The sequence below is a fragment of the Notolepis coatsorum genome (genome assembly GCF_963971535.1).
Source record: "Notolepis coatsorum genome assembly, chromosome: 17".
Classification (NCBI taxonomy): domain Eukaryota; kingdom Metazoa; phylum Chordata; class Actinopteri; order Aulopiformes; family Paralepididae; genus Notolepis; species Notolepis coatsorum.
In genome coordinates this window covers 9,381,277-9,396,489 of record NC_140181.1, presented here as the reverse complement: position 1 = coordinate 9,396,489, position 15,213 = coordinate 9,381,277, and the positions used below count along the sequence as shown (strand labels likewise).

The 15,213-nt window shown below is 45.3% G+C and overlaps 1 protein-coding gene across 1 annotated transcript in view; it reads right to left on the bottom strand.

Annotated features, from left to right (window-relative positions):
• Positions 1 to 15,213, bottom strand: part of pip4k2ca (phosphatidylinositol-5-phosphate 4-kinase, type II, gamma a) — a gene marked incomplete at its 3' end in the record, with an annotated part of 66,628 nt that overhangs the window by 20,762 nt on the left and 30,653 nt on the right. Inside the window, exons 5-8 of the mRNA XM_084332689.1 lie at positions 13,992 to 14,138; positions 13,664 to 13,702; positions 11,569 to 11,682; positions 8,013 to 8,274 (exon numbers count right to left, since the gene is read on the bottom strand). Coding sequence (XP_084188815.1) covers positions 8,013 to 8,274; positions 11,569 to 11,682; positions 13,664 to 13,702; positions 13,992 to 14,138 — 562 coding nt within the window. The remainder of the gene's footprint in view (positions 1 to 8,012; positions 8,275 to 11,568; positions 11,683 to 13,663; positions 13,703 to 13,991; positions 14,139 to 15,213) is intronic.

The following is a 15,213-nucleotide window of genomic DNA, read 5'->3' as shown; positions in this document are numbered from 1 at the left end:
AAACAGAGATCACGTGACGCCGTCGTGTCACGTGAGGTAAAAAAATGGGACGACCAATCAGAGGCCACGTTTCAGGACGCACTAGATGACGCCGACTGGGGAATGTTCAGGAGGAGTAACAGTGACGTCAGCGATTTCACAGACGCTGTGGTGTCATTCATAACAACACTGGCTGATAGTATCGTCCCCACAAAGAAGGCGAGGGTGTTCCCAAACCAGAAACCATGGGTGGACAGTACCATCAGAGCAGCCCTGAACTCTCGCACCACTGCTTATAACCGGGGCAGAGAGTCAGGAAACATGGAAGAGTACAAGACAACAGTCTACACTCTGCGCAAGGCTGTCAAACTTGCTAAGAGGACGTATGCCGACAAGATGGAGGCACAAATGGCACAGAATGACACAAGAGGCTTATGGCAGGGACTGAGGGCTATAACTGACTACAAAGTCAGCGCCCCCTCAATGGGGAGCGACGACGCCTCCCTTGCGGACCAGCTCAACACCTTTTACGCTCGGTTTGGTGCAAACAGTGGCACTGCTAGCCCAACGGCTAGTGACGTCACTGGTGCGCCGGCTGTTGTGGAGGGGGGGGGGGCATCCGCGGGGGGGGGGGGACGCTCTCTCATTGACGGTACACAGTGTGAGAAGAGCATTTATGCAGGTGAACACCAGGAAGGCTGCTGGCCCAGATGGAATAACAGGACGCATACTTAAGTCCTGTGCCAACCAGCTTGCCCCGGTGTTCACCGCCATATTTAATCAATCCCTGGCGGAGTCGGTGGTCCCTGCCTGCTTCAAGATGTCTACCATCATCCCTGTACCGAAGAAACCCTCCCCAACATGTCCAAATGACTACAGACCGGTGGCACTCACCTCTGTGGTCATGAAATGTTTTGAGAGGCTGGTCAAGGACCACATTTGTGCCTCCCTCCCCAGTGATATGGACCCTATGCAATTTGCATACAGGACAAACCGGTCCACTGACGACGCGGTCTCCCAGGTACTGCACAGCACCCTCTCCCACCTTGACCGTCAGAAGGGGGGCTATGTGAGACTGTTGTTCATTGACTACAGCTCAGCGTTCAACACCATAGTCCCCACCAGACTGGTGGACAAGCTGATCGAGCTAGGTCTGAGCTCCGCCTTGAGCGCCTGGGTACTGGACTTTCTGAGTGAAAGACCCCAGGCGGTCAGGGTGGGGGGTCAGACCTCCAACACCATCACCCTGAGCATCGGGTCCCCCCAGGGCTGTGTTCTAAGCCCCCTGCTGTACTCACTATACACACACGACTGTGTGGCCAAGTTCAGCTCCAACTCCATAGTGAAGTTCGCAGACGACACAGTGGTGGTGGGGCTGATCTCGGACAACGACGAGAAGGCCTACCGGGAGGAGGTTGAGGTACTGGAACGCTGGTGCCAGGACAACAGCCTGCTCCTGAACATTGGTAAAACCAAGGAGCTGATCGTGGATTATAGGAGAGGACAGCAGGAGACACACACACCACTGATCCTCATCGGAGTGTACATTCCACCACACGCGAACACTGGGGTCGCACTTTCAAAACTTCACGACGAGGTAAACAAACTCCAGGCAGCTAATGTTGACGCTGCCATTTTGGTTTTGGGTGATTTCAACAGCGCGCGTCTTAAAAAGGTGTTGCCGAATTTCTATCAGCATGTGACCTGTCCCACCAGAGGCGAGAACATATTAGACCATGTATACTCGCAATTTAAGAATGGGTACAAGTCACAGGCTCTTAGTCCATTCGGTAAGTCCGATCACGCCGCAATATTTCTTTTGCCAAAGTACAAACAAAGTCTCAAGCGAACGCCGGTGGTCTCGCGAGAGGTTAAGCGTTGGGCCGTGACGTCAGAGGAGTCACTCCAAGCTGCACTGGAATGCACAGACTGGAGTGTATTCCGTGATAACACAGCCAATATTAACGAATACACCGAAACGGTGATTGACTATGTCTGTACTCAGGTAGAAGAAACAATCCCCTCCACCAAAATTAAAATCTACCCAAATCAAAAGCCCTGGGTAGACAAATCCGTCCGTGAGGCTCTGAAAGTGCGCACATCAGCATACAACACCGGGCTGGTGACAGGCAACATGGAAGAACACAAGATGGCAAGATACAACGTCAGGAGAGCAGTAATAGAGGCAAAACGGCGTTACAGGGATAAAGTTGAACTTCAGTTTGAACAGGCTGACTCTAGAGGCATGTGGCAGGGCCTCAGAACAATGACAGACTACAAAGGCACCCCCCTCAAACTGAACAGTGACATCTCCTTAGCAAATGATCTCAATTCCTTCTATGCGAGGTTTGAGGCTGTGAATAACAACACCAGCCTACAAACCACGGCAATGGGGGGGGGGGGGGGGGGGGGGGGGTCTGCTGATGGAGACTCAGTGTTCAGGGTAACAGAGCATGAGGTGAGACGGATCTTTAAAAAAGTGAATATCAGGAAGGCAGCAGGACCGGACGGCATCCCCGGCCGCGTCCTAAAAGTCTGTGCCGACCAACTGGCCCCGGTATTCACTGACATCTTCAACCTGTCCTTGGAACAGGCTGTCATCCCCACCTGTCTGAAGAAGTCCACCATCATCCCTGTACCCAAAAAATCTACGCCCGCTTGCCTCAACGACTACCGCCCTGTAGCCCTCACCTCCATAGCCATGAAGTGCTTTGAGAAGCTAGTGAAGGGCTACATCTGTTCCTCCCTCCCCATCAACCTGGACCCTCTGCAATTTGCATATCGCCCCAACAGGTCCACGGAGGACGCCATAGCCCATGTGCTGCACACAGCAGCATCACACCTGGACAAGAGGCAGGGGAACTATGTGAGAATGCCGTTCATCGACTACAGCTCAGCATTCAATACCATAGTCCCCTCCAAACTCATAGCCAAGCTCAGGGACCTGGGCTTGAACTATGACCTGTGCCAGTGGGTCTTGGACTTCCTGACGGGCAGACCCCAGGTGGTAAGAGCCGGCAACTGCACCTCCTCATCCATCACGCTCAACATAGGGGCCCCCCAGGGCTGTGTTCTGAGCCCCCTCCTCTACTCCCTGTACACACATGACTGCGTAGCACAGCGGAACAACAACACCATCATCAAATTTGCTGATGACACAGTAGTGGTGGGCCTGATCTCTGCCAACGACGAAAGGGCCTACCTGGAAGAGGTAGAGAACCTGTCACAGTGGTGTCAGGAGAACTGCCTCTCCCTGAACGTCAGCAAAACAAAAGAGATGATTGTGGACTTCAGGAGGTCGGGGGTCAAGGACTACAGCCCCCTCAGCATCGACGGGGCACCGGTTGAGAGAGTGAACAGTTTCAAGTACCTCGGAGCCCACATATCCGAGGACTTGACATGGACCACACACATTGACAGTGTTGTGAAGAAGGCACGACAACGCCTCTACTTCCTCAGGCGCCTAAGGAAGTTCCAAGTCAGTCAGAAGATCCTTAGGAACTTCTACTCATGTACAATAGAGAGCATCCTGACCGGCAACATCACCTCCTGGTTTGGGAATAGCACTGCACAAGACCGTAGCAGACTACAAAGAGTGACACGTTCAGCCGAACGCACAATTGGAGGGGGGCTTCCCACCCTCCAGAACATTTACAACAAGCGGTGCAAGGGGAAGGCTAAGAGAATTATTAAGGACTCGAGCCACCCGAACAACTGCCTCTTTGAACTGCTGCGGTCAGGCAAGCGATACCGGAGTCTTAAGGCGAGCACAGAAAGACTCAGAAGAAGCTTCTATCCCCAGGCCATCAGGCTGCTAAACGAACAATAATCGCTAAACGAACAATAATCACTATGCAACAACCATCAAATGCACACAGCACACACACCCACACGCACACACTCACTCAAACAAACAACACACTGCAGCACCCACTCTCCACACTTTAGATCACACAAACACACTTACACTTTATATTTATTGATAAAGGATTTGCACTACAACTCGTACACCTACTGTGAATTGTACCTAAATTGCACCTCGTCCCATTTCTCCATTTCTGCCTTGCACTATATAGTATTGTATATTAGTAGGGATGTCCGATATTATCGGCCGACCGATATTATCGGCCGATATCGGCAGTAAAATGTGATATCGGAAAATATCGGTATCGAAGGAAAAAAAAAAAAAAAAAACAAAAAAAAAAAAAATCTTTTTTTTTTACATTTATTTAACCTTTATTTACCCAGGCAAGCAAGTAAGAACCAATTCTTATTTTATTTATTGTCAAAAGTATGCATGTTGGTTTAATTCAACAACAAGAGATATGTAATGTTAATTTTTACTTTTTTAATTATCATATTTTGCACAGATAATGCTTACATTTAGAAAGCCTTTTGAATGCATCCAGTGAAATTATTAATTACCTGAAATTATTCAGTTTTTTTGGGGGGAAACCCTGCATATATCGGTATCGGTTGATATCGGTATCGGTATCGGTATCGGTATCGAAATTAAGAGTTGGACAATATCGGAATATCGGTATCGGTAAAAAAGCCAATATCGAGCATCCCTATATATTAGTACACTGCACAGTATTGTATATTGTATGGTAACTACGTCTATTCTGCATCGAACATTGTACATATGTCTAAACTGAACACTGTGACCTCGTTTTTTTACTTCTAATTTTACTATGTTATTTTATTTCATACTTATCTTGTCTTGCACAGTCTCTGGAGCGCAACAGTAAGAAGCATTTTGTACAAAAGTATTCTGTACTTCTGTATGACAACTATTAAAGAAACTTGAAACTTGAAACTTGATTAACGGGGCTACCGTGGACAGGGTGAGCAGCTTTAAGTACCTGGGGGTCCACATCTCAGAGGATCTGACATGGTCAACACACATAGACACAGTAGTAAAGAAGGCGAAACAGCGCCTCTACCACCTGAGACAGTTAAGGAAGTTCAGAGTATCGGGGAAGATACTCCAGTCCTTCTACTCAGGAGCTGTAGAGAGCATCTTGACTGGAAACATCACTGCCTGGTATGGAAACAGCACGGCACAAGACAAGAAGGCCCTACAGAGAGTGGTGCGCTCAGCCGAGCGTACCACGGGTATTGCACTACCTCCCCTGCAGGTTCTATACAACAAGAGGTGCAAATCCAGAGCCTGCAGGATAATGAAAGACCCTCACCACCCCAATAACAGCCTGTTCCAGCTGCTGAGGTCAGGCAGACGCCTGCGAACCCCAGCTACTAGGACAGAGAGGCTTAGGCTCAGCTTCTTCCCCCAGGCCATCAGAGTCCTGAACAATGAACATTGAGTACCACTGTAACACTTTAGCATGAGCGGGCACACACTCAGGCCGCACGCACCCTCACTTATTGCCAAAAGGAAAGGCCACTTTAAATTAGTATTAGCAACAGTAACAGTGTATTGCACTACTACTATTACTACTACTGTTAACTGTTAACTGTTACCCGTTATTGCACACATTTATTGTTACCTGCTACCTGTTATTGCACAATTTTATTGCACACATTTTTTGTATTGGATTCTATTATATGTTGTACCAATTGCACATCGTTGCGGGCAAGACCATCCGCATTTCATTGTATATCCGTATGCCGTGACAAATAAAACTCTTGACTTGACTTGACATTGAGTGCCACGCCCCTTCCGGGAAGTGACCTCTTCCTTGCCGTCCATTAAACCCATGTAAACGTTAGGGATGGGTATCGTTAGGATTTTATCGATACTACTACTCCTATCGATACTGCTTAACGGTTCGGTACTTTATCGATACTCTTATCGGTTCTTTTTGATAATTTTTTTATGATTTTTATATTTGCAGTTGAGAGCATTGGTCATCTCCCTACAGTAAAGATTAGAAATGATTGAATTATTGTAAATTTGTGTGGAGTGGTGGGAATAGCTGCTTCAATAATAACTTATAACAACAACAGACAAGTTAGACAACTATGTATACAAAAAAAACGATATACACTGAATGATTAGTTGTTACCTAAAGTCCTTGGACTCCACTGTAGAGAACGGGTGCAGGCCTTTGACAACAAACTTTGTCACAGCCCTGTGACACTCGTTCACCCTATCCTCTGTCATCTTTCCTCTAGCTGCTAGGGAGAAAGGACTTTGGGTGGTGGAGGTAGAGGGTCGAGGAGGATGTGTGGTGGGCTCACTGGGACACATTGGTGGCTGACCTCAGCTTGACGATCTATAAAAAGTTTTTAGATTGTAGTGTAGCTAAACAATTATTTTGTTTATTAGCCTATTTGTAATAATTCGTTATTAGCCTAGGAAACTCCGTATCTTGGCTTACCGGCTGCAGTGGACGTGGATGCAGATGAACCACTGCGCGCAAGGCAGTCGAATACGGCGCATTTCTGCAAACTAATAGTGTTTTGCAAACAAATGTTTTGATAGATTGCTCGTATTGCCACCCTTACTGGCAAATGTTTTGTTGCACTTGTGAACGCTTCGCTCTATCCGCCATCACGACTCAGTCCATGCAGCGCGCGTCAGCACGGAGACAGCGCTGAGATGCTTCCAGCTGCAGCACATCAGGTGTGCGGGGCTTGTATGTGCGGGGCTTGTAAGCGCTGCGGTCTGACGTGCTGCAGCTGCATACTATTGACAGCGCTTTCATTAAGGAGTACCCGTATGTATGTGTAGCGCGACTCGCGAGGAGTGTGTGTAATAATGACTCGCTGCGACTCGCTTCTCGTGCAGAGACAGAGAGAGGAGAGATCGTTCGCAACTTTTAAATAATAATAATAATAATAATAATAATTTCTCTAGAGTATCGATAGCAGTACCGAGGACGTCGGAGCTTATAAATACTCCGGTATTTTCTAATATAGTACCGGTTCCCGTTTAAAACCGGGGTCCGGGGGGCATCCCTAGTAAACGTAGTTGTAGTTTGTAGAGCTAAACCTATATTTTATAGTATAGCTATGGGTCTAATAACGCCGTCGAGTCTCAGTGACTTGCTTCTGGTCAATGTGCAAAAAACAGATAATTTTTTCATCCGTACATTTCCGTTTTATACCGTTTTTTAATATGAATATAGTTTCTGTGCTTCTGAGTCATTCCAGGGAAAAGACGCGAAAACTGCGTTTTTGTGTAATTCAATAAACACGTTGTAATTTTTCGCCTGATTATCGGATCTTCCTGAAATCAACGCTAGATCATAATTATTATCCTTCCTCGTGCACACATGCAATGTTGTTTAGACCGTCTGTTTAGAGGGCGGTATAAGACCGTCTGCCAGCTCAGACACATTCAGTACAGCATGCACAAGGTGCCCCGCTGAATTATGAATGCAATAGTGAATAAAAGAAATACCGTGAGAAAAACGTAGATCTACGTTTCCGGCACTCAACGATCGGGGGACAGAAACGTAGTTCTACGTTAACGGCACCGGATGTGTTAAGTAGTAGCTCAACATTGTGCCATCAGGCTGTCTCCCCTGTTCCCCCCATGGTCTCATGTTCCTTTTGTTTTGTTTTTGTTTCTTTGCTTTCGTTTCTTTGTTTGTACCCCTGCTCCCGACTACTGTCAGCGACTTCGGGTTATTGAGAAGCGCTATATAAATTAAATGAATTATTATTATTATTATTGTATTGCAATTATCTCAGGATTTATTAACATGTCTAGTATTTTTGTAATTATTTATTTATCTTTTGCTGTAGTGGATAGGTATGATATTGATAGATAACCTATATTACATATTAATATGATATTGTAAGGAAGGGGCAGGACCAGATAAGCGTTGCTTCTTTCTGTCCCTTCTCCAACAAAACCATTCGTCTCTTGAGCCATGTTGACAATTGCTTCCATGTCTAGTAGGAAGATATATTTTTACGGTAAGTAAGTAATAATTCTCAAGTTTGTGTGTTCATGGTTGTTCCGAGATAAATAAAGATCAAATCAAAAGAGATTCGTGACACAAGCGTGAGACGGAGGGCGGCGTCTCCTCTCCTGGGGGCCCCCCGGGTCCGTGACGTACCGGAGGCGCTCCTGAGGGCGTAGACGTCCACGTAGGGGCTGAACTCCCCCGGGCCCAGGGGCTTGCAGGAGGACATGTAGCCGGCGATGCCCTCGGGAGAGGTGCCATAGGAGCCCACGGCGGGGGTGGTCAGGCCGTTCTCCGGCTCCTGGTCCTCGTCGTTAGACGGCTCCTCGCCCTCCTCCTCCTCGCGCTCGGCGCGGCCCACGTCGTGGATCCCCAGCAGCAGGCTGTAGTCCATGATCTTCAGCTTCACCAGGAACTGAGGAGGAGGAGGAGGAGTCTTTATTAGTCATGGAGATGAACAACACATACAAGCTGGTCTCCTCCAACAACACAATGTCCTCTGAGACAAGTAGAGCCGTTTCCCCGAAGCCTGTTTTTGGGCTTCCAACTTCACCAGGGTTTTTAGAACGGACGTTCAAACATTCGTTTTATTTTAAGCATGCAAAAAAAAATAGTTTGTTCCGCTGGGAAAGTTCTGCATCACTGCATAGTTACACTTGGTCTAATCCAAAAACGTCCATTCGGAAAAACGTTGTATTATGAAATAAGATGGGTGAATGAGTCTCTCTTGTCTTTTTTTGCATGTTTGATTCATTTCCTCCTGATAATGTATGACGGGGACCCCTCCTCATCCCGACTAGTCTGTTCGTTGTCCCGTGTTCGTGCGTGACTTTCGAATTATTGTAAACACAACATACTGTAGTACTGTGATATTCTGATATATATCACATTCTGATATATATTTTTCATGTAAAATCAATGTAAAAAATGTAAACTGAAATAATAAAAAAGTAAATAAAAATTAAAGCGGAGGTTCGAACCCATTAACACTTTGACTGCCGGGAAACGCTTTACAGCGTCATTCCCGGCCATGCTCAAGTTGCCGGAGCACCTTATATCAATATTTCAAAAACCTGCGATCGGATTCATATTTCCCCTCCGCTGGCCTGAGATCTGGCGGTTCAGGAGCGCCATCTGGTGGCCGATCGGCGCAATCGCCAAACAGGAAGTGCTATGGAGGTTGTGCTGGTCGGCCATATTACTTCCGGGCACTCTGTTTGGCTCCCGGGACTCGATCTCGACACAATACATAGCGATCGATTGCCAATAACTCGATAAACAACATGATTTGGACATATATACTATTATACAAGCTGGAAATGGAGCCAATATTTCTACATACCATAATAGGTAAATGACTGTTCCACGCTCATCGCCCAACGGCGCGAGGAGGATACGGTAAGATTCAGCGTTATTTTTGATCGTATTCCATATAAACTGTTATGATGAACATATGACCCACACTAGATGAATGATATAACGCTGCCCACGGAATTATAAACGATCCCCCGCCCATCCGGTCATCATCAGATCATACGTAGATCATTCTATAAGTACGTCCAATTGACATTTTTTATATCGCCCCGATTGCCATCAAACTGTATTTCATCATCAATATAATGCATTTGGGGCTATATATCACGTTCTGGAGAAAGCTGCAGAAAGAGATGAAAACATACTTATACATTAGACCATACTTTACTATGAATATGTGAATGAAAAAGTTTAATGTTGCTACACAATGAACAATACATATAGGACTTTGAATGGGCCCTAATAATGGCAATGTAGCAATAGAATTTAAAAAGTTATAGCCCTGCAAAGAAGGGGAATTTCTCCATAGACAAATAGCGCTGGCAATCCACAGTCATTTTCCGGATTTCTGGCCGGCACCCATAGTGTTAATTAAGATTCGAACGCCAACGTAACGAACAAAGGTCCAACGTTGGAACGTTTGGGCTCAGCCCTAGAGACAAGCTGGTCTCCAACAACTAGGGCTGAGTTCAAACATTTGAACGTTCAGACCTTCATTTGTTACGTTGGCATTCGAATTCTAAATCAACATTTGAATTTCTTATTTTTATTTTTTTTTATATTCTTTTATGCGTCTATTGATTCCGTTTAAACCAATGGGGTTTTTCTTCACAGTTGCAGATAAAGATTAGGCTACACTAATATTATAGTATTAAAAACTGTTATATTGTTATATTCATTAAAGAAAGTTGATTTAATACACACAAAAAAGACTAATTTAAATCAGATTAATCACTTTATTCAAATTGAGGATTTCGTTTGAGGAAAATATATATATACCCTACCTCCAACACAATGTCCTCTGGGACAAGCTGGTCTCCAACAACAACACAATGTCCTCTGGGACAAGCTGGTCTCCAACAACAACACAATGTCCTCTGGGACAAGCTGGTCTCCAACAACAACACAATGTCCTCTGGGACAAGCTGGTCTCCAACAACAACACAATGTCCTCTGAGACAAGCTGGTCTCCAACAACAACACAATGTCCTCTGGGACAAGCTGGTCTCCAACAACAACACAATGTCCTCTGGGACAAGCTGGTCTCCAACAACAACACAATGTCCTCTGGGACAAGCTGGTCTCCAACAACAACACAATGTCCTCTGAGACAAGCTGGTCTCCAACAACAACACAATGTCCTCTGGGACAAGCTGGTCTCCAACAACAACACAATGTCCTCTGAGACAAGCTGGTCTCCAACAACAACACAATGTCCTCTGAGACAAGTTGGTCTCCAACAACAACACAATGTCCTCTGGGACAAGCTGGTCTCCAACAACAACACAATGTCCTCTGAGACAAGCTGGTCTCCAACAACAACACAATGTCCTCTGAGACAAGCTGGTCTCCAACAACAACACAATGTCCTCTGAGACAAGCTGGTCTCCTCCTAGAACTTGGTATTTTTTGTCTGTCTGTCTGTCTGTCTGTCTGTCTGTCTGTCTTGAGGTTGGCTGTACAGCTTAGAAGAATCCTCTAGTTTCTAACCAAAGTGTTGAAATACCAACAGCTACAGCAGACCATCTCACAGCTAGGCTACAGATGTACACTTCTAGTTTTTATCTCTGGCAGCCTAGGGCATGTGCACAAGTTGGTTGTGAGGGGGGCCTACAAATAGCCGGTCTCCCCAAAAGGAAGGCCAAGCAGTTGGCAAGGTACTGCTCAGTATCAGCTATTATAGGAAGCCGCTCAATTTGGAGGAGGCGTCGTTTCCTTTACCCATGATTCGTGTCCGATCGATGTGTCTGACAAGTAGTTCAGCCATACTGTGTATTGTATGCAACAGCGTTCTGCCGTCCATGCACTTTGTAACTGGCTGTTCATTCATACTTTCTGACTGCACTGGCAGTGTTTATGTCCTTTGTATGAGGCGTCCTTGCACTAATGTGGACATAAATAAACATTTCAAATGTTGAGTGCATGCAGGTGCGAGCGCCGTGTGCTTCGAGGGGAGATCAGCTCAATCACACAAATGGGTGAAAACAATACGCCGATGACGACACACAACCTCAACTCTCTGAGACACATCTCACGCTCAGCCCTCCCGGCAAGAAACGGCAACGGAGACGACACAAGTTACAGTGGAGAGAGACAAGTGGAGGATGTTTATTCTGCCCCCGTGTGGTGGAGGTCTGCAACAGCAGCTAAACGTCAGGGCTTTCGTAGAACTCACCTCCACGTCTTTGTTGAGCTTCTCCATGAACTTCTCCCTCTGCTCCTCAGTCACGTAGACCTTCTGCATGTTGTTCCTGAAGTCCATGTCTTTATACGTAGGAAGCTCCTTCACCTGAGGAGGAGACGTGTTCAGCACCAGAGAATGTACAATAAGTAAGGGATAATGTAAAGCTACGAGGTCATTGTCGCAAAATAATTGACCGACACAGAGTTTAAAATACCGAGGCGCCTCGGCGAGGTGTTTTAAACGTCAGTGAAGGTCAATTATTTTGCGATGATGACAGAGTAGAGCTATACATTATCCCGCTTCTTACATGGCTAACTTACTAACAATATACCCAATTCATTTTACAAAATCTACAAGACGAGATCAAATGCAGACGCAGTTGTTCTGTGGCTCTGTCAGCCCAAATAAAGTGATTATTATTATCGCGGGCAGCCCGGCAGGTGTGTCTGATTGCACTGAAACAGTGTGTGTCAGTGGGGCTTGATTACTCCAGCTGCGAAAAACAATAATCACCGGTGGTTATCGAAAAATTATTCACCGCTGTCGGGGGCTATTGACCAATCACAATCAAGCATTTCGGCGAATGTTAAAACGCCATGTAATAATGCTGTATATATATATATATTTCTAACGAGGCCGTCACCTCTTTCTTTCGTGTCCAAGTCCAAATCTTGTTGCAATTTAATTAGGGTAAGGTGCAATTCAAGGGAAAGGTGCAATATGAAGCATTTTGAAATGAGTTTACCTACTTGTGAATTATGGTTGCATGTCTCTATGTATTGTCATATTTGTCTGAAGTCCTTTTTTACTAAACTGAATGAATGATTGTATATATATTTTTTCTTCGTTTTTTTACACCGTTATCGCAGACTGATGCAGCACAGTTCCTAGTACATTTTCCCCTCGGGGACAATAAAGTTTATTCTCATCTTATTCATTCTTACAGTGTATATATCTATCTCAGGGGTCAGCAACCTTTACTATCAAAAGAGCCATTTCCCCCCCTCCCACAAAATAAAATTCCTCTGGAGCCGCAAAACCAATTTACCCTTAAAATGAAGATAACAGTGTATAACATTTTATATATAGTTATCCCCAAGCATACCCCACATTTAGCATAAAACGCCTGACAATTGCGTACCCAAAGCAATTTGCGATCTTTTTACACTTTATACTTATAGCACACAGTTTGTTGCATTAACGGAATTATAAAGCAAGAAAAAGAAAATGTTTGACTTTTTATTGCTGTTTTTACCTGTTACAACAAAGGAAACCCCTTATTTGTGGAACATTTATAAAATAAAAAGTAGTCCACTTTGAAAAAAGACTACCATGTGTAGTAGGGGAGGGGGAAGAAATCGATACGTAGTAGTATCGCGATACTTTGCGTGGCGATACTGTATCGATACAGGGACGCCAAGTATCGATAGTTAATTTTTTATAAAAAAATTAACAAATTATTTTTTTTTTTTATAGGGAAGTTGCATTGTTCATTTCAATACCTGTAGTAGTACAGTAGTCCACACACACATGTGCATTCAGTTAAGTTGGAATATGACTGTAATACAAACAGTTCAGTTTGTCAGGTACATGCAACACAGATTACAGTGTTGACATCCGTCTGCTTGAGAAAATACCATGTTCTGCAATAAAAATTATTGAAGTGAGGTGAACAGACTTATTTTATTAGATAAAACATGTCGACAACGTTTTACTTTGCAGTTGAAAAAAGGTAATAAATCGCAATATTAATATTGCAATACTCAGCATATCGCAATATATTTAGCATCGCAATACTATCGTATCGTGACTCAAGTGTCATGATAGTCTCGTATCGTGAGGCCTCTGGTGATTCCCACCCCTACTCAGTAGTACTCATTTATATATTTTATACCCAGTTTAATCACCTGTACATTGTATATTATATTACACTTTACTGTTACATTTTGCACTCTGGTTGGATGCCAAACGTATTTTCGTTGTGCTGTACTTGTGCTGCAATACATTTGAATCTAATCTAATTTAAGAACGGTCTGAAGAGACCGATGGCATGAAATGAGAAAGCAGAAATGTCAACATCTCTTACCCTTTCTTTGTCGCTTGCCTCACGAGACACCATAGAGCCCTGACAACAACAACAACAACAACAACAACAACAACAAGATAGGTTTAAATGTTTTAATCAGACGAGGCATTCGACCAGAATTAACACAAGTAATGCTGAAGTTACTGGTGGTCCATGAAAGCCAAATCCTTTATGCATAAACTCTGATTATAGGACACTGGTGTCAGACAGACAGACAGAGGGGGTGTGGTCAGGTGGGTGCTGCAGACAGACAGACAGACAGACAGACAGACAGACAGACAGACAGACAGACAGACAGACAGACAGACAGACAGACAGACCCCCTCACCTTCAGGTCGTACTTCCTGTGCACCACCAGTCTGTGGCTGAACATGTTCCTCATCACCATCAGGTAGGTCTCCTCACTCTCCACGCTGACGCGGTACATCCCCAGGAACTGGGGCAGCAGCGTGTTGCCATGACACTTCACTATGTGCTGCAGAGAGAGAGAGAGGGACAGAGAGAGCGAGAGAGAGGGACAGAGAGAGAGAGAGAGAGAGGGGGAGAGAGAGGGACAGAGAGAGAGGGGGAGGGGGAGAGAGAGGGGGGGAGAGAGAGAGAGGGGGAGAGAGAGAGAGCGAGAGAGAGGGACAGAGAGAGAGGGGGAGGGGGAGAGAGAGGGGGGGAGAGAGAGAGAGGGGGAGAGAGAGAGAAAGAGAGGGACAGAGAGAGAGAGGGGGAGAGAGGGGGAGAGAGAGGGGGAGACAGAGAGAGAGAGAGAGAGAGAGAGGGGGGGGAGAGGGGGAGAGAGAGAGAGCGAGAGAGAGAGAGAGAGAGTTGGTCATCAGGGGACTAGACAGTGTAACAGTCTCTAGTCACCCAATCGACTGCCTCTTTGCACTGCTGCGGTCAGGCAAGCGCTACCGGAGTCTCATGGCCGGTACAGAGAGACTCAGAAGGAGCGAGTTACACTCCCACTCTAAACCGGAAGTGGCGCTCGGTGCATCTGGGGAAAAAGCTCCGCCAGAGATATCTTGTAACGTGGATCAATATACACACCTCGAGTGCATGGGATCGCTTTCGAGACGCAAGAATCAATATGCTTTATTCTGTGTTTATTGCGTCATACAAACGGAAAATGGATCTAACATCAAATTGAAAAAAAAAAAAAGAGGTAAGAGGAATCTAACGTTATTTCCAGCTCGATTGTCCATTTATTTCATTGCAATCCATCCGATCAACGTATGGTGTCTTACTAAAGAAAGCCGTTACTGACAATCAAGGAATCATAAACGACCCCCCCCCCCCCCTTTCCTTCACGCATGATGGAGCATAATGTATAGCGATCATATGCATTTGAAATTTTTAATATAGCGTGTATAGGGACGAAACGCCAATCGATAATGTATAATACGCGACGCGGCCTATACCGCGTGTTCTAGGAATTACTGCCATACACTCTAAAAACATACTTATATTCTCGACGGTACTAGCACGACAATGTATGAATGGAAAAATATAACGTTCCCACATCCTGAGCGATAGATACCCGATATTGAATGGGCCATAGT